Source organism: Cyclopterus lumpus, chromosome 6 (genome assembly GCF_009769545.1).
Source record: "Cyclopterus lumpus isolate fCycLum1 chromosome 6, fCycLum1.pri, whole genome shotgun sequence".
Taxonomy (NCBI): Eukaryota; Metazoa; Chordata; class Actinopteri; order Perciformes; family Cyclopteridae; genus Cyclopterus; species Cyclopterus lumpus.
The window spans coordinates 24,918,229-24,938,321 of record NC_046971.1 but is presented as its reverse complement, the minus strand read 5'-3'; the positions used below and the strand labels follow the sequence as shown (position 1 = coordinate 24,938,321).

The 20,093-nt window shown below is 39.7% G+C and overlaps 1 protein-coding gene across 1 annotated transcript; it reads right to left on the bottom strand.

The window, feature by feature from the left end:
- Positions 1-1,475: 1,475 nt before the first annotated feature.
- LOC117732323 (aminopeptidase N-like) lies at positions 1,476-19,816 on the bottom strand. Its single transcript, XM_034535214.1, has 21 exons — positions 19,510-19,816; positions 17,849-18,155; positions 14,992-15,134; positions 14,009-14,145; positions 13,362-13,488; positions 12,883-13,037; positions 11,954-12,067; positions 11,701-11,844; positions 11,466-11,531; positions 11,137-11,202; positions 10,851-11,023; positions 10,423-10,499; positions 7,041-7,174; positions 6,872-6,927; positions 6,521-6,668; positions 6,303-6,394; positions 5,367-5,474; positions 5,084-5,251; positions 4,829-4,969; positions 2,491-2,572; positions 1,476-1,625 (listed from the first exon to the last, which is right to left on the bottom strand). The coding sequence occupies exons 1-21, from the start codon at positions 19,808-19,810 to the stop codon at positions 1,476-1,478; spliced, it is 2,889 nt and encodes a 962-aa protein (XP_034391105.1). The 5' UTR covers positions 19,811-19,816.
- Between the last annotated feature and the right edge of the window lie 277 nt (positions 19,817-20,093).

Genomic DNA, 20,093 nt, shown 5'->3' with positions numbered 1-20,093 from the left:
TCTGCTTCCTCATGGCGTCCTGTTGCTATGGTGACCAGCATATGCGGCCTTCACGTTTGTCGGGAAAATCCTTGTTCAGAGTTTCATGAAAGCAGCGACAGCAGGGGCTTTCAACCTTATGTAACTTAGTAACGTAGAGAAGCAAATCCCAAAGAAGGCTTTAGTTTTTGAGATACCCTTACCCGAGGTAGAACACATCACAACCATGTCTAGTTTTTTTAAATGGATATTTTTACTCCAAAATTAGGTTTTCGGTTGATGTTTGTATTCACCCCAAAACCAAAAGTTTTTCAAATGTAGGCTTCTCCAAAAAGGGACAGCATCGGACTTATCACATGTATGTCTGGAAATAAGAATTAGATTATATATATATGTCTGGAAATAAGAATTAGATTTTAGATATATATATATATATATATATATATATATATATATATATATGTACACATATATATGTATGTGTACATATGTATACATATATATATATATATATATATATATATATATATATATATATATCTGGAAATAAGAATTAGATTTTATATATATATATATATATATATATATTACATATATATATATATGTATATATATATATCATGCTACCATATCAGCATGATACTAATATGGTACATGGGAATTTAATACATATGATACAAGCGGTTCAGAATGATGACTGGACACAGGAACCATAATCAATCAAAAATACACACAACATTCAGACTAGCAGCAGAAGAGTTTTTTCTTTTAACAAATGTGTTCATTCTTTTCATTGCCTTCAAATATATAAAAATATCAACATCAATATCAATCACAAGATGAGAATCATTGTCTTTAAAATGTTGTACTTACACATGCACGCCAATGTGGACATAATTGTAAGGTTTTCGTCTTTAAAGGTGAACATATTTACATACATACAGTTTACATAATTGTACATAAAGATGTTGGTTTGCTATAGTTAAAAAACAAAAGTCAGGTGTATGTAAAGTGTTTTTATCCTGATTAAAAGATACATATAATGATTGCAAAGTCACAAAAAATGTAATGCTGATAATACAAGATTTTCTTTTCACGTGTCAAGATACAGAACAACACTCAATTTGAAAAAAAAGGATTTGAAAGAATTCGCAAAAAAATAAACTCTTCAGTGTGTAATCATAAAATTGTAATTGTGCCCTTTCAGGATGGTAGATACATTTAAAAATGTGAAGACAAACCACAAAAAAAAAAAAGAAATCCTTACCCAAGTCCTCCCTACTCTGTCTAACATAACGTTTCTTATATTTAATGTATAAATAGTCCTTTTTTCCCTTCAGTTGAACAAAATGGAGGTACATCAAAGGTACAGCAAGCACATTTGGGTCTGATTAATTTTTTTAAAGTTGTGTTAAATCTCCTCCACCTCCATGCAAGATTTATTTGGATGAAAAACAAACCTCTGTAAACTACATGTCGTACAAGTATACACAGAGCTACAAGGCCGTGTTAAACCAATTCAGAACATTCTCTTTGTTCTCTGTGAGCCATTTTATGTTGCTGATGGTTCTCTCAATGGACTGATCCACTGCCAGCGTCCCAGAGCCAAAACCGATCTCACTGTTTTCTGCCTTAAACTTCTCCAGCTGTCACAAAAAAAACAACACAGTTAAGAGTTGTTTGGGGAGGTGATGCAGCCGTATGAAGTCATGCAGCAGCAAATAACAGAGCCACGCTGGTTTGTGTCAAAAAGTGTACTAAAACACAGATATAGTAACAGTGTCTCTTGGGGTACTTGATTTAGGGACTGTAAACAAGTTATTGTATCTTTACAATCAATCTGTAAAAGGCAATTTGTAATCTGTAATTTGGCATTGGTAATCTGGGCCTTGACACATGTGAGGCTTTCCTGCGTGTCAATCTGCACCAGGTGGCTTTCTGTAGAGCTTTATCAACGTAATAAAAAATATATATATAAATAATTTTGATTTAAATGCAGCACAGAAAGGATTGCATCTTTTCACACCAGAACCTAAACTTATTCCAGCCTGGGTGCAGTCAATGGAATCTCAAGATAACAAAGGAATCCATTTTGCTCCATGGACCTGGTAATGTAACTTGGCCTAACACAGCACAGCATTAACACAGTGATGTCACATTGCTGAGCAAGACTGCTTAACATCAACGTCTGTCACAATACATTTATTGATTAGATTGAACACCATTCACTTAATTGTGATATCGTTTAATGACTTTTGATCGTAATTTTAACATAGTTTTGATAATTTGTGTCCACTTTTCATAAATATATAGTGATAATTGTATTTATCTTAATTTCTATGATGTAAATACATATATGATAGTATAATATAACCAAATGAACCAGGCAGACCACAATCCACACAAAAACATGAAATAGATTTAAAAAATGTGTTTGATTCTGGGTGAAATTGGGCTGAACCCATTTTAAAGAAACAATGTGGACAAATAGATAGTGAATATATATCTAACCTGTTGAAGCTCAAATTCTGTGGAAAAGCGTTGGGTGACTCCGTTGATCAGGTTGGAGAAAGAGAATGATCCACCACCATACCTGTGAGTCAAGACATGACATAATTACGTCTATTTGTATGCAAATTACAGCTTTTACAATAACTGAAACACTCCGTACTGACTTTTGTTATCAAAACTCGATTACAGAAATGTTATCTTTGATCTTTCCGACTGTTGGCTCTCTCCCCATCTCTCAAATGTGTATTTATCTCACTCAAGTCGAGTCAATATTTATCGGAATACACATATTTGATTAGCTGACTAGCATGTGAGATGATTTACAATGCATGTAATCGGTCGGTGTGTTTCCTGGACCGCTGTACGGTGCCGTAATGTTTAGAAAAGCTGTGGCGGTTAAAATAGAGGGCCGTCAACATTTTATAATGATCTGATTCCGGACCCTGGTCCACCTATTAGTGACCCCTGATCTAAACATTTATACACCAATGCAACAGGCTTCAGGAGCAATTTGGGGTTAAGTGTCTTGCCCCAGACACACCGACATGGACTAGAGGAGCCTGGGATCGGACAGACGATCTTCTGATTGAGGACCAAGACTCTTTTACAACAAAAAGAAGAGTACTTCTCTAATGCATGGATTGTCCTTACAGTGTGATTTAACTTTATTATCAGAATATTTTCTTGCGTCCGAAATATGCACCGTTATATATACAAAACATTTACCAAAATACAAAACCATATTACAAACTTATATCACATCAGACATTACAAAAAGCGAATGACATAGCTCTCTTTTATATTCAGTATATGACCCAGGTACACTGAAGCCTACTTAAAAACTCTGATTCAGTAGTTTTACAGACACAAATCTTAAGATATGCAATATGCTGTAATGGGATTTTTGTTGTTGCCATTTTTGCATGGAGTAACTTCAAGGGCACAAACTGAAACCACATTTTTCTTCAGTTTTGAACATCTAATTATAGATATTCTATAATTAAAGATAACTGGCACTAGTTATGTGTGTCAAAAAACACACAAACCACTGAAACATCTAACTCCTATAGCTTAATTCAGCTGTACTGAAATTACACAAGCACCCGTATTATGCTCTGTCAAGTTTAATTTATTAACTGGATCCCCATTAGCTGATGCCTTAGCGGCCGCTAATCTTCCTGGGATCCACAGAAAGGACAAAATGTAATGCATACAAACATGCAAAACATGACGTGAAACAAACAGTTAAAAAATAGTACAAACAGAATAATAAAAAATAAATAAAGTACAGTGGAGGACTAGGATGTATATCGGTCAGTACATCAGTAATTTATACAAAGAAAGATCAGATGACTACAAAAGTGATGGAAAATGTAGTTAATGTCAAGTTGTTAGTGGCCTGTTGGTGGTGCACCTGTTTTTTAAAATGACAAATGGATTACCTCTATGAGATATATGATGAGGTAGTAAATTCCAAGCAGTAATTGCACGAAAAATAACTGTACATTTGAGGAGGTTTGTTCTTGGGGTAGGAGGTATCAAGGGACCTAAACTAGCGTTCCTTGTGTGATGTTATGTCTGTTACATGCATATTGTAACTGATTGAAGAAATATTCAGGTGTCTGACTAGATGCTACCTTTCTGAAAAACATGAGAAGGCTATAGTGAAGTTTAGTTTCCACTGAGAACCATGACAGGCAAGAGTGCATATATGCTGTATTAGTTCTTATTGAACACTGGAGTGCTGATCTGGAACCAGTTGTAGTTTATTTATGTCCTTCTTAGCAGCTGCTGACCATATGAATGGACAGTATAGCAGGTGACAAAAGACCAAGGACTGTAACACCTAACAAACAATAGTGTTAAATAAGTAAAGCACTTCCTGGTCATATACGCCCCTTCCCATTTTAGTGACAATGCCGTCAATGTGCTCCGACCATGACAACTGTTCGTCCAGTAGTTTGATCTTCTTGACCTGTTCTATAGCCGAACCTGACATTGACAGGTGAAGCTGTGTGTCAGGAGGCCGGCAGGTTTTATGAGGAGTCAAGACCAAAGGTCATCTGAGGCGGCATGCTTGGTCAATAAAACCTGTCACTGATAAGAAATCTGAATGTAAAACTGCCTACCTGCTGTTAAGTGAGTATGTCACAATTCATCTTTTATTATGAAACTGTGAATATCATAGGTCACTGACACCTATCCGTGTTTACAACTGCCTATTTCAGCACCTTTAAAATTGTAACGCTGAGCCGGCTCAACACAAAATCTGGTACCTTCATATGTTTCATGGGAATGAAGTGATGTTTGCATCTGAAACGTATTGAGTTGTACTCACTCTGTGAAAATGTATGACCATCGAGCCCTGACAAAATCCCACGCCAGAGACTGTCCAACCACATTGTTAGCAATGTAAACGATAGTGGAGGTGGCATCCTGCTTTCGGATCATGCCTGGAATCAGAGTGTACTCCAGGTACCTGAGGGGTGACAGTAGAACAGCGAGTATTTATATATGTGCACTGGTCAGTAATTGTCAGTTATACGCTGCTGTACATACTATAACAGTATTAACAAGCTGTGTGTGAGCAGACCTGTTGAGCAGCCAGGGTTGCTTCGTGCAGGCAAGGGAAAAGCGGAGTTTGTCAGCTTCAATAGCAATGGTGGTATTTTGAAACTCTGTCCAAGCAAACTCCCACTCTTGAGCGCCACCTGCTGCGATAGCATTACAGTACACAGTGGAGCGCAGGTTGGGGTGGATCCTGAAGCAAGGTGACAGTACAACATAGTTGATGGACAGAGAGACGTTCCAAAAATACAGTTAAGACTCATTAAAACTGTGAAACTACAATATATCACATGATGGGATACACTCACTTGTTTTCACTAGTGGTCCTCCATTGATTGAACCATGTCTTAGACAAAAGTAGACATTCCTCAAGGTCTGTCCTGCAAGCCATGCTGATAGCATTCACCTGGTTATACCTGGAGGAAGGAGAAACATGAAGGAGGATGCACATGGACAGAGGACAGATGAATAAGTCTTCATTAAATACAGGGAGCAAGAATAACAAGAATTGCAACACATTCTCTCTCCCAACTCGTCAAATATTGAGGCTTGGTCAGTGCCCCTTGGTATTGCAGATTAAAACACTAGGTACCCTCTCGTGTATATTTTCAACATGATGGCGTGTCAATATACGTTAGTTACATGCAAATTAACCTTCCATTTCCACAGGAAGTTAGATTTAAAAAAACATTTTTTTAAATAAATAAAAAAAATAAAGACTTCCATCACTACCAAGTGACTAAAGACTAACGACACTACTGAATGACTAAAGATTCACTTCACTCAAGTAAATAAAGACTTTCGTCTTTATCTTTCATTTTGAATTGTGTGTGTATGTATGTATATATATATATATATATATATATATATATATATATATATATATATATATATATATATATATATACATATACATACACACACACACACATACACACACAATTCAAAATGATTCAACAACAGTAGTATTTAGAAAACGTCAACTTTCAGTTGAGTATTTTCTCCTCCACCATTGTTCCCCGTCGCTGGTGCGAAATGCATTCTGGGAATGGAATACTGTCCAGAATACGCACAAGTCATCTCTGATGCATCCTCGGTGAAATGTGCCGTGCTTGGCGAGAAGCGGACTTTGAATTGGAACATGTACTTGGCCCGCGACTGATGATGTTTCACGAGTGCACAAGAACACAAGTACAGACAAGAACGCATATTGATAAACGGCCCATGTGTTTTCCAATACTCACTGATCCATGTGTCCATCAGGAACTTTGCTCCAGTCGTCAGTCATGTTCTTATAGTAGTCGAACAGAGGGGTGACCTGGTTCCTCAGATAATTCTAAAAAACAAGCCAGACAGATTTAAGGAAATGTGATAATTCCATTAAGATTGGAATACAAGTAACTCATTTGTGATTTTGATCTTTGATTGTTATGCTAATATGTTTGGCTGAAAGGAAGCACACCTGCATGGGACCATAAACCTCGCTGCGGTCAAACATGAGGTAGAAGAAGTCCAGGTTACTCAGGGCTGACTCCCAGGGCATATAGTCTCTCTCCTGGTTCAGGTACTTGGTGGTATCAAGGGCCAGTTCTGTAGGGATGATCTTTGCTCTTTTGGGGTTACAAAATTGAGAAAATTAATCGCATATCCAAAAAATTGTGTTGCTTTCTCGACCATCTTTAATAAAGTATTTCTGCTGTACTGCAGGTAACAAACACTTGTATATATTTTTGCTACATCTCAGTAGTCCAGATGATCATTCTCTTCATTACAAAACACCATGTATCTATTCTCATGTATTAACAGGACTTACCTGGCTAAATTGAAGGCATCATCCACCAACTGAGCTCTGTTAATAACTGGAATAAGCTTGAAAAAGAAGAGCATGATCCTTGTTAGTAGTACTACTACAACAACTCAAATTAAGAATCATGTATATAAGAAAGCAGAAATCATACATTTTTAGTTAACTTAAAATATACCTTATGATTATTCTTCAGATGATCTACGAGTCTGTTCCAGTTGCCTTGGTCATAGTTGACTCTGTAGTAACCCACCACGTCGAGGTTGGCCAGAACCCAGTCAGTCAGTGGTGCCTTCATTTCAATAATTGTGGCTAGAGAAGAAAAAGAGGTCGGAGTCAGTCATTATCGTTGTTTGCACTCGGCACTCAAATTGGAGCCAATCAACTCAGTTTCCCAGAATCCTCGTCCATGGACTCAATAGGCTGGTTCAAGATGAACAGCGTCTCGCCTAGAAAGTAAAACCGGCTGTGAAGTCAGACAGTTTTTCAGCTGCCTTCAAAGAATACACAATATGAAACAGTTACTTCCCGTTAGATCTGTAGCCTACTTTTAGTTTTCAGACCTCGTTTGGATTTATTCATGTGTTTGTAAATGTATGTGTTTGTAAATTCATGTAGAAGAAAATGTGCGTATCTAGCAACATTTTTTTTGCGTTTTAATATGTGTTGTTTAAATAAGTTGTATTATTATCAATCACACAAGATATGTTTTTAGAATAAACCTTCATTGCACAACATGAGACTAATAGACAACAATCTGTATTACCCGGAAAAATAGGATTTTCTATAAAATGTGGTGTTTGTTGTCAAAACTAATAGCCAATCAGCACGTTGATCTGGCGACAGCCAGGAGTTTCCCATCCTGGGTCATGCATTCCTCGTGAGGTCATCGTTGACGTCAGAGCAAGTCGGGATTAAGTCGGCCACAAATCTGCCGTTCATTGGGTACATCCCAAGTCTCTTAATTGACGCTCCTCGCTCCTCGCTCCTCCTCGCTCCTCGCTCCTTGCTTGAACCAGAAGTTGCTCTGCATCCGCCATATTGACGGCCTTCCCAAATCTCTTATTCTGCTTTGAGGAGCGAGGATCGAGGATCCACGAGTGCGAGCTTCCAGGAAGTGTTTTAAACGCTCGACTCGCTGTTCATCAGGTATTTGATTGGACGCTGATCGGACTGATTACTGGAGTTTCATACCAGAGTGAAGACAGATCACAGATTAAACTCAAGTTTTATATTAGATTTATTTCCTGATTCACCATCTGTTCAAAAATATGTTCATTGTAGGTCTGAGCAACAAAAGGACCACAATCAACTTCCTTCATTTATAAAAAAGATTTGTCTTTTCCCGATCTGTTATTTCCCTCAATAACTTGTATTAAAGTCAGAGAGCGCTGGAGAGAGGAATCACTAACAGACCAGAGAGAGAAAACATCTCCACTCTCACAGGGATGATAACTGTGTCTTTGTTAGTAAACAACTGGAGAGACTTCTGTTGGAGTTTGTGTCTGTACACATGATCAGTGTGCAAAGACAGTTATCATCAGATATATAGATGTTTTCTCTCTTTAGCCTGTTACCTGTTAGACAAACTGCATTGTGTATTTATATCATGTGTGTGGTATTTATACTGGGTTCTGTGTCCTGCTTAGTCACGCGCAGGGCCAATTTCTACCCGCGCAATGCGTGTTTTATTTATGAATTGATGACATTATTAAATAACCCCAAATATGATTAGGGTGTCTCTTGAAGACTAAAATGTATTTATTAGGCTCAATGTTTCCGGGAAAATTGAAATTACATAACTCATCAAACCCAACGGTCAGGAATGATCACCCTCGCTTTTACTGAATGGAAATTATGATAAATTATGTACAAATAGTTTCCTCTCTCCAGCTCTCTCTGAATTTAATTGTATCCATAATAAAAGTTATTGAGGGAAATAACATCTATTGAAGAAAGTTGTGTGTGGTATATTAACATATTTTAACCAGATAGTAAGTCAGAAAAGAAATGAAATGTCAAACTTGAGTTCACTTTGCGATCCATCTTCACTTTGGTCTGAAACTTCAGCGATGTTGAGAACAATCAGTTCAGTCCAATCAGCTGCAGCATCCAATCAAATAACTGATGAACAATTAGGGGGTGTGCTGGCCGTTAAAACACTTCCTGGAACCCTGCTCTTGTGCATTCTCGCTCATGGATCCTCAGAGATCCCTCCTTGCTCCTCGCTCCTCGCTCCTCAAAGCAGAAATAAGAACTTTGCGATGGCCGGCAATACGGCAGCACAGAACAACTTCTGGTTCGATCGAGGAAATGACCATTAAGAGACTTGGGATGTAACCTTTGTGTGGCGATTGGCGCTGAGTGATTCTGCACCGGCATCCTTTCTTGCAGCAACGCAGCATGCCTGAATAGGGCCCTAGTGCTGCTAACAGTGAGTAAACAAGTTTAATAACAGACATGTGACAGTCTGCCCTCAACAAACAAGTTACCGCAGAGCTAACTTGACTCTGTAGAGAGAATAAAGTACTGGAGCATCCAGTTTCCTTCAATCTGCGCCATGGGATCACAGCAAAGCCTGCATTCAGCATTTTAACACTTTCCTGCCTGATTCATCCATCCAAAACCGATGGCGCTGCAAGTGACATTCCTGTATACATGGACTGTTAAACAGGGCATTAGCAGAGCATAACGGTGCACTGTAGTGTGAGAGCCTCCACAAATGGCTCCAACTTGGAGCATGCACAAATACCTTTGCTTAACGAACCAAAAAAATAACAAGGGTATTAAGTCAAGTATGAACGGTATAACAAAGAAACAAAGGTTGAATATGCTATAAACTATTTGATTTGGCTGGTAAAATATAAACTTTTAATGTTCTCATCTACGTAACATTTCAAAAATCTTGCGCATCTTGTCTCAAAGCGATGCAGAAAAGCTGGTTCACGTGTTTGTTACTTCTAGCTGCTGATGACCCCCCCCCCCCCCTAATTTGTGATTTTGGACTATACAAAATAAACTGAATTGTATTATGACTTTTGTCTGTACTTTTGCTCATGTTTGATAACTATATTGTATCCTGTAATAAAGTATTAAAAGACAAACATGCTTAAAGTACTGTTTTCTCACCAGGAAACTATACATTAATTCCACAGTTTCTAAATGTAGCACTCAACGTTCAGCATGTTTTATGTATTTACATTATTTTGTGGGTTATACCATGCAGTGAACACTCACTTGTTTTCCTCATCTTACGCATGCGTTTAGGTTTGGTTTTCTTATTGGTCTTGGTTATTCTCTGTCTGGTGCTTAGTTTTATGTTTCTACTGCTGCATTGCATTATTTTGAATCAGTCAAATAGAGAAAAGGGTGTTTCTAAAGTCCTTAGACACTCACAGTCAAGGAATATATTCATATGATCTGTCTTGACCATCAACAAAGGCCTGCAGTTACTTTGCATCTATTGCCAAATGTATTTGGTTCCCACTTACTGTCAGCAGAAGTCTTTTTATTTGTCAGCACAAAAGCACCATGTTATTGTTAGTGTATGTAGATCTTACCTGATTTACTTCTCAGCCATTGTGGTTCCTGGATAAATCCAGTTTTCATCCACTTGATTGGCACAATCCATTCATAGCTGTAGGACAAACAACTGTTTTATTGCATCTTCATACAGATATTTCTTTGCCTTTTTAAAATGTTCACTCACTTCTATCATAATGGTATGAAAATGAAAAATGATTAGGAATTCATGAGTAGAAAAAAAGTCTTTGTTGCATAATCTAGAATACTAGAATGTGTAATAGCATTAAAGATAGTAGTATTACTATACATTCAGTGGCGATACTAGTTTAGTAGAGAAGGAGTAGCACAAAGTATGCCAAATTGTGTTGTCCTATACTGTAGATGTAATGCAAGACAAACACTAGAAATATTGAATTAATTTGTCAAGTGGGAAGGAAGTATGAAAGAAAGGCAGTGTACATACTTGAAGGGAGATACAGCAGTGACTTCAGAGTCTGGATCCAAGAGAAAGTGCTCCTGGGACACAACACCAGTCGTGGTATTAATGGTAACCACAGGAAAGCCCATCTGCAGCACCCATGTGTTCATGATATTTTTGACAGTGTCTGGAAGGTTAATGCCATGAGCAATAACAGCCTGTGGAAGCGGACAAACAATTAAAAAAGTAGTAACATCAAAGAGTAGGTTAGTAGGTACTGGGGAACCTTTTGATTAATTTTCAAAACTGGAGTCTATAGAGATGAACATGCCATCTGCAGATGATCCCATAGGTCTGTGTAGACTGCGTTTCCAAACGCAAATCTTTTCAGGTAGGTCTGCAGGGTGGACAGAAAAAAATGACTTATTTTCAATTTGGAGGTGCTTTACCTAAAAGCTTTGCTGCTCACATAGCATTACACATTGTGTATTTCTTCATTAAGATAGTAATCCATTTGAGGTGAGTTGGTTGACTGAATTACAATTACTGACAGATTGATGGCTATTTTATTTCAAGCCACATGTGAAGAAAATCATTTCACAGTGGCTTGATGTATTTTTTCAAGTAATATTGGAATGTTTGTGTCCATTTAGTCAATACCTGTAGTCCCTCTGTGAAGGCTTCTTCAGTTAGGAAGTCCGACAACATCCTCAGAACAGATGCTCCCTGAGCAAACACATTTTAAATGCTTTTAAAGACCATTGAAAGACATTGAGAAACTAGATTTATCTATGGTTTTCTATGAGAGAAATTAAATGCATAACCTGAATCGATTGATGTTCGATATTTTCATTATCGAAAGTGCTGCTGTTAAGGTTTGTGTGTATGAGGTTACCTTGCTGTATGAGATAGCATCGAACAGCTCACTGATCTGGGCTGGTTTCTGGATGTCCTCTTCTCTAGAGGACAGGGGGTGAGAAGAGGCCAGAGCATCGACGGCAAACACCCTATGGACGTCACTGAGCACGATAAGGTCTTTCTATAATGAGACAAATAAGACAGTAAGGCCCAAACTCCACCGATCAAAGTCACCATCACCCTACGTTACAGTAATTATTGAGGCCATGAGGTGGGAAGGAAATTCTTACCACGTTCCAGTCGGGTTCGGCCTCATGTGCTCCCAGGTACTCAACATAGGATGCAAAGCCTTCATTCAGCCACAAGTCATTCCACCACTTCACGGTCACCAGATTACCAAACCACTAAAGGGACAGCAGAGAGAACAGGTGTGAATGCTATGCTAAGAAAGAACTGAAAATAAGTATGACATGAGCTCTTAGACCTGTATACTTGTGAGTTAGACTTGAGTCACTATTGTGACGGTAAAAATAGGTGTTGTTTTGTGGACTGGTTCAAGGGCAGAGCAACAGGGAGGATGGGAAGGAGGACAGATGGCCATATGCCTTATCGAAACCAATACACTCTGTTCTTTGTTCTTCTCAATTCTTATCCAAGACATTCACACTGTTTCTTCGTTTGTCGTCATAGTGGGCCCTGGAGGGGGGGGGCATGTGCTTGTATAAATCACGATGTAATACAATGTATGAATCAAGAGATTTCGGCAGCTCACTGAGATACGTGGCTGTTGAACCCTTTTCCCAGCTTGCAAGCTTGAATAAACGGAAAGACAACTTTGATTCCTTCGGAGACTCTGTTTGTTGCAATTGAATATTTGAACCACAACTCTCCACCTGGTCAAACATAGAAATCTTCCACCACACTATAATCCCAAAAATGTGTTTTTGAAAACTTGTCTAGGAGTTGGCTTACTGAATTGCAGTTAGTGACTATTTGATTGCCACGTTTGAAGAAAATCATCCCACTGAATGGCGGACCGCAGTGCTAGTTCTAATTCCTTTATACCTTGCCTCTTCTTAATTTTTTTAGAGTTATCAAATCCACTCTGCTATTTTGCTAATTGTGAATGAATTTGCCTAGACCATATGTACCAAGGATATGTTATGCAAGATTCAATAGACATTGTGAAGTGATACAGTTTGCAGTGTTAAATCCAAACCATGTGAGCCAGTTCATGAGCGATGATGGTCGCAATCCTTTGCTTGTTGGAGTTGGAGGAGAACTTTTCATCGTAGAGCAGTGCTGTCTCTCTGTATGTGATCAGACCCCAGTTTTCCATGGCTCCAGCATTGAAGTCTGGTAGAGCTATCTGATCTGCATTATGCAAGATATTATTAGTCTTTGATTACCTGTGGAGTTACTGCTATAAATTGACTAAGTAAGTTCTAACTGCACCAGTGTTTAAACATGTGATCAGGGAAGATTGCCCAGAATTAGAAAAGGTGTAACAATGTAACAACATTTTGGAATGTACTATACTGTAATATACTGTGTGAAAACGGATTACAACTGTCATGAAAGACTATAACATTCAAGTTATCAAGTTGTATCTGTTAATAATTGATAGTCTATGTAATCTTCCCAGATCAATGTCCAAACTGATAAAGCATTGCCTCACATCCGGTGTGGTGAACTTACCAGACTTTGGCAGAGGGTATCTGGAATTGTAATACCTCTCAAAGAACTTAAGGATGGGTCCAGTTTTGTTAAGGGCATACTCTCCTTGACCAGCAGCAATAGCAGACTTCTTGGCGAAGATACGAATCTAAAACAACATCACAGACTTTTGTTGAGCCTCAAGGAAATTCTGATAAACCATTTGCCGATTTAGAATGAGAGAACTGTGGACCCTGACGGGACAATTATGGGTTGTGGAAAGCACTTTGAGGAATTTCTGATCCCAAAAAATATTGTCCAGAGCCTTGAGCCTGAAATGCTGAATGATCTGGAAATTGTTGCACTCTCTTGGCTCAAATGCCTCTTCATAGGTCATGTGGAGGTCTAGTACAAGTGGCAGACTTTTTAAAAAAGGTGGGCTGGAGAGTCCCCCCGCCCCTTTTTTTGCTCTAAATATATTATTTGTCAAAGTTGTTAATTAAGGGAGACCAACTATTAGGGTGCAACAAATACAATTTAGTATACAGTTTCGTGAAAAATCTCTAAGCAAAATCTGGAAATATCTTGGTGGTCTGGCTAACTCGATATAGATTGCTGTGGTATTGTGCAGATCAAAGTCAGGACATGATCAGATCAATTAGGTTAAATTTAAAGTCAAAGTCACTTACCAAAACTCCATCGATGGTATTATTGATGAAGGCAAAGTCACTGACAATGAATGCCAAGAGGTAGGTGGACATTTTCTCAGTTGGCTCAAAAGTTGTCTTCTGCACATTGTGACCTTCAATGGTGACATTGCTTGATTCTGTAGAAGATAAATCAAACAGAATAGAACAACATGTTTATTGTTTGAATTTTCAATCCCTATCATTAAGTTTGAAATTTCCTTTTTCCTATGAACATGTCACTTTAAGACACCCTGCTGTCCACTGTCTTAGACCATCCTAAAAATGATGTTACATCCACAAACCAAAAATTATTTTGGGGCCGACAGTTCATAGATTGGTTCAATCAGAAAGAGTGTGATTTTGCTCTGTAGTTTTGCTTGCATTCAGTATATGATAACACAAGAAACAGAATTTCAGTGTCATAGTGATATTTTATGCTCATTTGCACACTATCACTGAGATAAAGATGAACTAGTTCAGTATCAAATATAAAAATATTATAATAATATATATTAATGCAAAGAATAGAGAGATGTCGATAGTTATTTCTTGTATTTCGAATTCGCTCGTTCACACTCTTGCTCGTTCACACTCTTGCTCAACTGAGACAGTTTCTAACAAAATAGCCATCTAGCTAATAGCTATCTAACTATGTTGTTATTCCCTTTCATTTGCCTCAAGTAAACCTAATGTAAGCAGGTAACAATCGTTAACAACTACCAATAGCCACATTCTGTAATTACAGGTCACTCCGTGCATCATTGACTTTGAGCTAAACTTCTGGCTGTCATTGATGAAAGAGGTTACTTGGCAGAGTGAGAGAGTCAGCGCAGCAGCCTCCCAGTGCCCGGGGATATATCGTTAAGTATGATGATAGGCTATTATATTATAATTTGAAGGGGGAGAAAACATACTGAAGCCCCCCTAAAATAGGCCTAACGACGCCCCTGATCCTGTCCAATTATTATTGCAGTGCAACTTACCTTTCACCTCGCCGTTGGACAGGGCTACAGTTCCATGGTTGTGGATTAGCGTGATGTAGAAAATAGCTTTCATAGCTGGCTCGTCAAAACAGGGAAATGCCTTCCTAGCATCTGTTGGCTGCATCTGAGTAGTAGCGACAACCCTGAAAGGAGATCGACAGCGAGAGTGATTACTGACAGTGGAATATCTGTGGCCAGCATCAGTCAGGCGTCAAGATAAGCAAGCGTATCTAGGGCTGCCACTAAATGCCAGAGGACTGATACTAGATGTCAGAGGACTGCCACTAGATGTCAAAGGACTGCTACTAGTTAGAGGACTGCCACTACATTGCAGAGGACTGCCACTAGTCAGAGGAGTGCTACTAGATGTCAAAAGGACTGCTACTAGTCAGAGGACTGATACTAGATGTCAGATGACTGCCACTAGTCAGATGACTGCTACTAGATGCCAGAGGACTGATACTAGATGTCAGATGACTGCCACTAGTCAGAGGAATGCTACTAGATGCCAGAGGACTGCCACTAGTTAGAGGACTGCCACTAGATGTCAGAGGACTGCCACTAGTCAGAGGAGTGCCACTAGATGTCAGAGGACTGCCACTAGATGTCAGAGGACTGCCACTAGATGTCAGAGGACTGCCACTAGTTAGAGGACTGCCACTAGATGTCAGAGGACTGCCACTAGATTTCAGAGGACTGCCACTAGTCAGAGGAGTGCCACTAGATGTCAGAGGACTGCAACTAGATGTCAGAGGACTGCCACTAGTCAGAGGACTGCCACTAGATGTCAAAGGACTGCCACTAGTTAGAGGACTGCCACTAGATGTCAAAGGACTGCCACTAGTCAGAGGAGTGCCACTAGATGTCAGAGGACTACGACTAGTCAGAGGAGTGCTACTAGATGTCAAAGGACTGCTACTAGTCAGAGGACTGCTACTAGATGTCAGATGACTGCCACTAGTCAGAGGACTGCCACTAGATGTCAAAGGACTGCCACTAGTTAGAGGACTGCCACTAGATGTCAGAGGACTGCCACTAGTCAGAGGAGTGCCACTAGATGTCAAAGGACTGCCACTAGTTAGAGGACTGCCACTAGATGTCAGAGGACTGCCACTAGTCGGAGGAGTGCTACTAGATGTCAAAGGACTGCTACTAGTCAGAGGAGTGCCACTAGATGTCAGAGGACTGCTACTAGTCAGAGGAGTGCCACTAGATGTCAGAGGACTGCTACTAGTCAGAGGAGTGCCACTAGATGTCAGAGGACTGCTACTAGTCAGAGGAGTGCCACTAGATGTCAAAGGACTGCCACTAGTTAGAGGACTGCCACTAGATGTCAGAGGACTGCCACTAGTCGGAGGAGTGCTACTAGATGTCAAAGGACTGCTACTAGTCAGAGGAGTGCTACTAGATGTCAAAGGACTGCTACTAGTCAGAGGAGTGCCACTAGATGTCAAAGGACTGCCACTAGTCAGAGGAGTGCCACTAGATGTCAGAGGACTGCTATTCGTCAGAGGACTGCCACTAGATGTCAGAGGACTGCTACTAGTCAGAGGAGTGTCACTAGATGTCAGAGGACTGCTACTGGTAAGAGGAGTGCCACTAGATGTCAGAGGACTGCCACTAGTCAGAGGAGTGACACTAGATGTCAGAGGACTGCTACTAGTCAGAGGAGTGCCACTAGATGTCAGAGGACTGCTACTGGTAAGAGGAGTGCCACTAGATGTCAGAGGACTGCCACTAGTCAGAGGACTGCCACTAGATGTCAGAGGACTGCCACTAGTCAGAGGGCTGCCACTAGATGTCAGAGGACTGCCACTAGATGTCAGAGGACTGCTACTAGTCAGAGGAGTGCCACTAGATGTCAGAGGACTGCCACTAGTCAGAGGGCTGCCACTAGATGTCAGAGGACTGCCACTAGATGTCAGAGGACTGCTACTAGTCAGAGGAGTGCCACTAGATGTCAGAGGACTGCTACTAGTCAGAGGAGTGGCACTAGATTTCAGAGGACTGCCACTAGTTAGAGGATTGCCACTAGATGTCAGAGGACTGCTACTAGTCAGAGGAGTGCTACTAGTCAGAGGAGTGCCACTAGATGTCAGAGGACTGCCACTAGTCAGAGGGCTGCCACTAGATGTCAGAGGACTGCCACTAGATGTCAGAGGACTGCTACTAGTCAGAGGAGTGCCACTAGATGTCAGAGGACTGCTACTAGTCAGAGGAGTGGCACTAGATTTCAGAGGACTGCCACTAGTTAGAGGATTGCCACTAGATGTCAGAGGACTGCTACTAGTCAGAGGAGTGCCACTAGATGTCAGAGGACTGCCACTAGTCAGAGTAGTGCCACTAGATGTCAAAGGACTGCTACTAGTCAGAAGTTGTTTTTTTACCTAAACCTAACTTCCCATGAATACATGAATGTATTAACACCATACATTTAACCAGTGTATTTTGACATGCCGTCACTGACACTTGCAAAACTAGGGGTACCAGTGTTATAGCTTGAAGTGTAAAAACACTGAACAAGCTGCAGTCTTTGACACATAGGGGTGAGAATTAGTTGAAACACTACACGGGATAAAAACCATAAGAATCGATTGTCACACCTGAAGTCTATTCTCGTTCCCGACTATAATCAGATGATATCACGAAGTCTGAATCTAACATAAATTGATGAAGTAAGTTCTAATATCATTCCAGATAATTGACAGGCTATTCCTCTAAAAGAGCAATCCAATGTATTGCATAAGAACGTATTTCTTATTGGTCATTGCTGGTTACTGCATGTTCCGAAGCTTCTCTGTCTCACTTTGGGCAAGTCATGTTTCAATGTGCATCATCTGAAACAAAATACACATACTTAGTTATGCCATCCTCCTGGTATTCGCTTCTATAGAAGCCTCCCAGGTCATCAGCCAGCTCTCCGGTAAATTCTGTGTCGAGGTGGTACCTGTGGTCCTTAACCAGTTTACCATTAAGCTGTAGTACCAGGTACTGAGTCACACCCTGGAGCCAGGAATACTTGATTGAGGGGGCTTTGTCCCCACTATTGACTGATGTGAGCCTCGCCAAGTGGTCATTTTCCAATTTGGTGTAGTTCAGCTTATTGGAGTGGATGAGAATCAGGTCAGTCTCCTCGGCGCACTTAAACTCCACACTGGACTCACCTAAAACAACATGAAATAACGTTATCTGTGATTAACAGTTGTAAGAAACCCATTGGCTCAAATTCAAATGTTCTGAATGAAATTGAACAAGTTGGTGGAAATTTGAAATCAGAATCCAGGCTTTAATTTAATAATATCACCTTTGTGCGCTTTTTTTAGCCTTGTGACCAAAGCAATGTCCATTTGCAAAACCCCCAGCAACTTCCAAGACAATGACCCCTGTATATCAATTCAGAATAAAGCTAGTTGTTGTTGCTTTCCAGTGAAAATCATCTCCAAATTTGGTGATTTTCACTTTTTTTTAAATTTCCTTTTATGGGTTGAGACAATTCTTCCATTTCTTTAGGTAAATAAACTATTAAAAACCCATTACAAAAACACAAAGCTTAAACAGGAATGCTTTTGTGACTTTTAATGTATTGTGAATTGTTCAGAGGACAGCAAGTAAAGTATATATACACTATATGACCACACAATGTAATCCACTACTCTATCTAAGATTAAGGTTGAACTGTCAAACTGTCATGCCTTTCTTATGAATGGACATTGAAAAAAGCAGGGTCTGAATATGAACTTCAAAAGAGATTGGATTATTGTTATTTCATACTTTGAACAACATTAGTCTAGGTGATGTTGTCTAACAACCAATATAAAGCCCCTGTACATACACACAACATTATTTGGGATGTTCAGACCTCTTTTTCACACTGTGTGGGTCTGTATATAGACCATCCCTCTCCCAGGTTGCTGTTACCCTAGTTACCACATAGAATGAATAGAATTGAATGACCAAACAACGATTGTAGGATTACTCTCAACTTCAGCCGAGAAGATTTAATTCACAAGCCTGCGTGAGTGCATCAGGTGTGGACAAAGGGACTTAAGAATGCATTTGCAAAGAAATTTAGTAGTTATGGAGTGCTTGATATTAGGACTAGGATATGTAGTCAGGAAACAGCAGAGGGTGTCTTTTTTCTTCATGTCTTGTTTTCTTTTACATGTACCCTCTTAAAGCTGAGACTTATCCGCCTTATATAAGTGTCTTAATATTATTTGAACCACGCAATGTACATTACATGTCAACATGGCTGGCATACAAGGTGCTACCTGCACATCAGATTCTAATCATTCACATACTTCAAACCGCCTTATCTTCTGATGCAGGACAACCCGCACTACCTGCGGGGCCACAGTCTTTATCGCCATCCCTTTTCCTCTCAAAGGAATGCCTTCAAACTCCTGCTGGTTTTAATCCTTGTTGACTAAGGAGGATACATTTATACTGAATGCAACTCATTTGGATTAAGAAAGTGATCTAACTCTAGATGATCAGAGATGAGTAAAAAGCCATTACCAGTAAAGATGTAGAGTCCAGTTGTCGTATTTAAAGTCAGACGTGGCCACAAGGTGACATTGTAGTGGTCCGGCACCAAGGTCTTGGGTAGCCGATACTTGTCCCAAGGCTCATTTGACGGAGAGGGTGTGACAGGGGGGTTGGCTGTTGTTCCTCCAGCCGTTGGCGAGACCTGATTATTAGATTTTGTCTTTTCCTGTGAGTAAACAACTGATAGAGCAATGATCGTAGCCAGGGCCCCTGCACACAGGATGATACCCACTATCCCAACAGCTTTACCAATATAGAAACCTTTCCCCATGCTGTCTGCCTGTATTAGAGCCCCACACAGTTAATGTAAGGGTGGAAGGTGTAACTTCTATATAGCCATGGGTAGCATCTCCCCTCCCATTTACTCCACCAGGTGATACATTAACAGTGGGATTGTAAATATCAACCTCACCTGGTCACATAAAAATTGGCTCCATCAGATATCTTGATACTGATAATAACTGAATTTGACTCTTAACTTCTTGAAAATAAAATCCCAGAAATGCAAATACATAAGCAGATATACAGTTTTCAGAGGAAGAAGAGTTTTTCAA

What these genes read in the sequence shown, in the direction of transcription:
- LOC117732323 (XM_034535214.1), bottom strand. Translation starts at nt 19,810, where the DNA reads ATGGGGAAAGGTTTCTATATTGGTAAAGCTGTTGGGATAGTGGGTATC. An exon ending in CTCATGAACTGGCTCACATG is followed by an intron (nt 12,068 to 12,882) that starts GTTTGGATTTAA and finishes CTGTCCCTTTAG; the next exon opens with TGGTTTGGTAATCTGGTGAC. An exon ending in CAGAATTTGAGCTTCAACAG is followed by an intron (nt 1,626 to 2,490) that starts GTTAGATATATA and finishes TTTTTGTGACAG; the next exon opens with CTGGAGAAGTTTAAGGCAGA.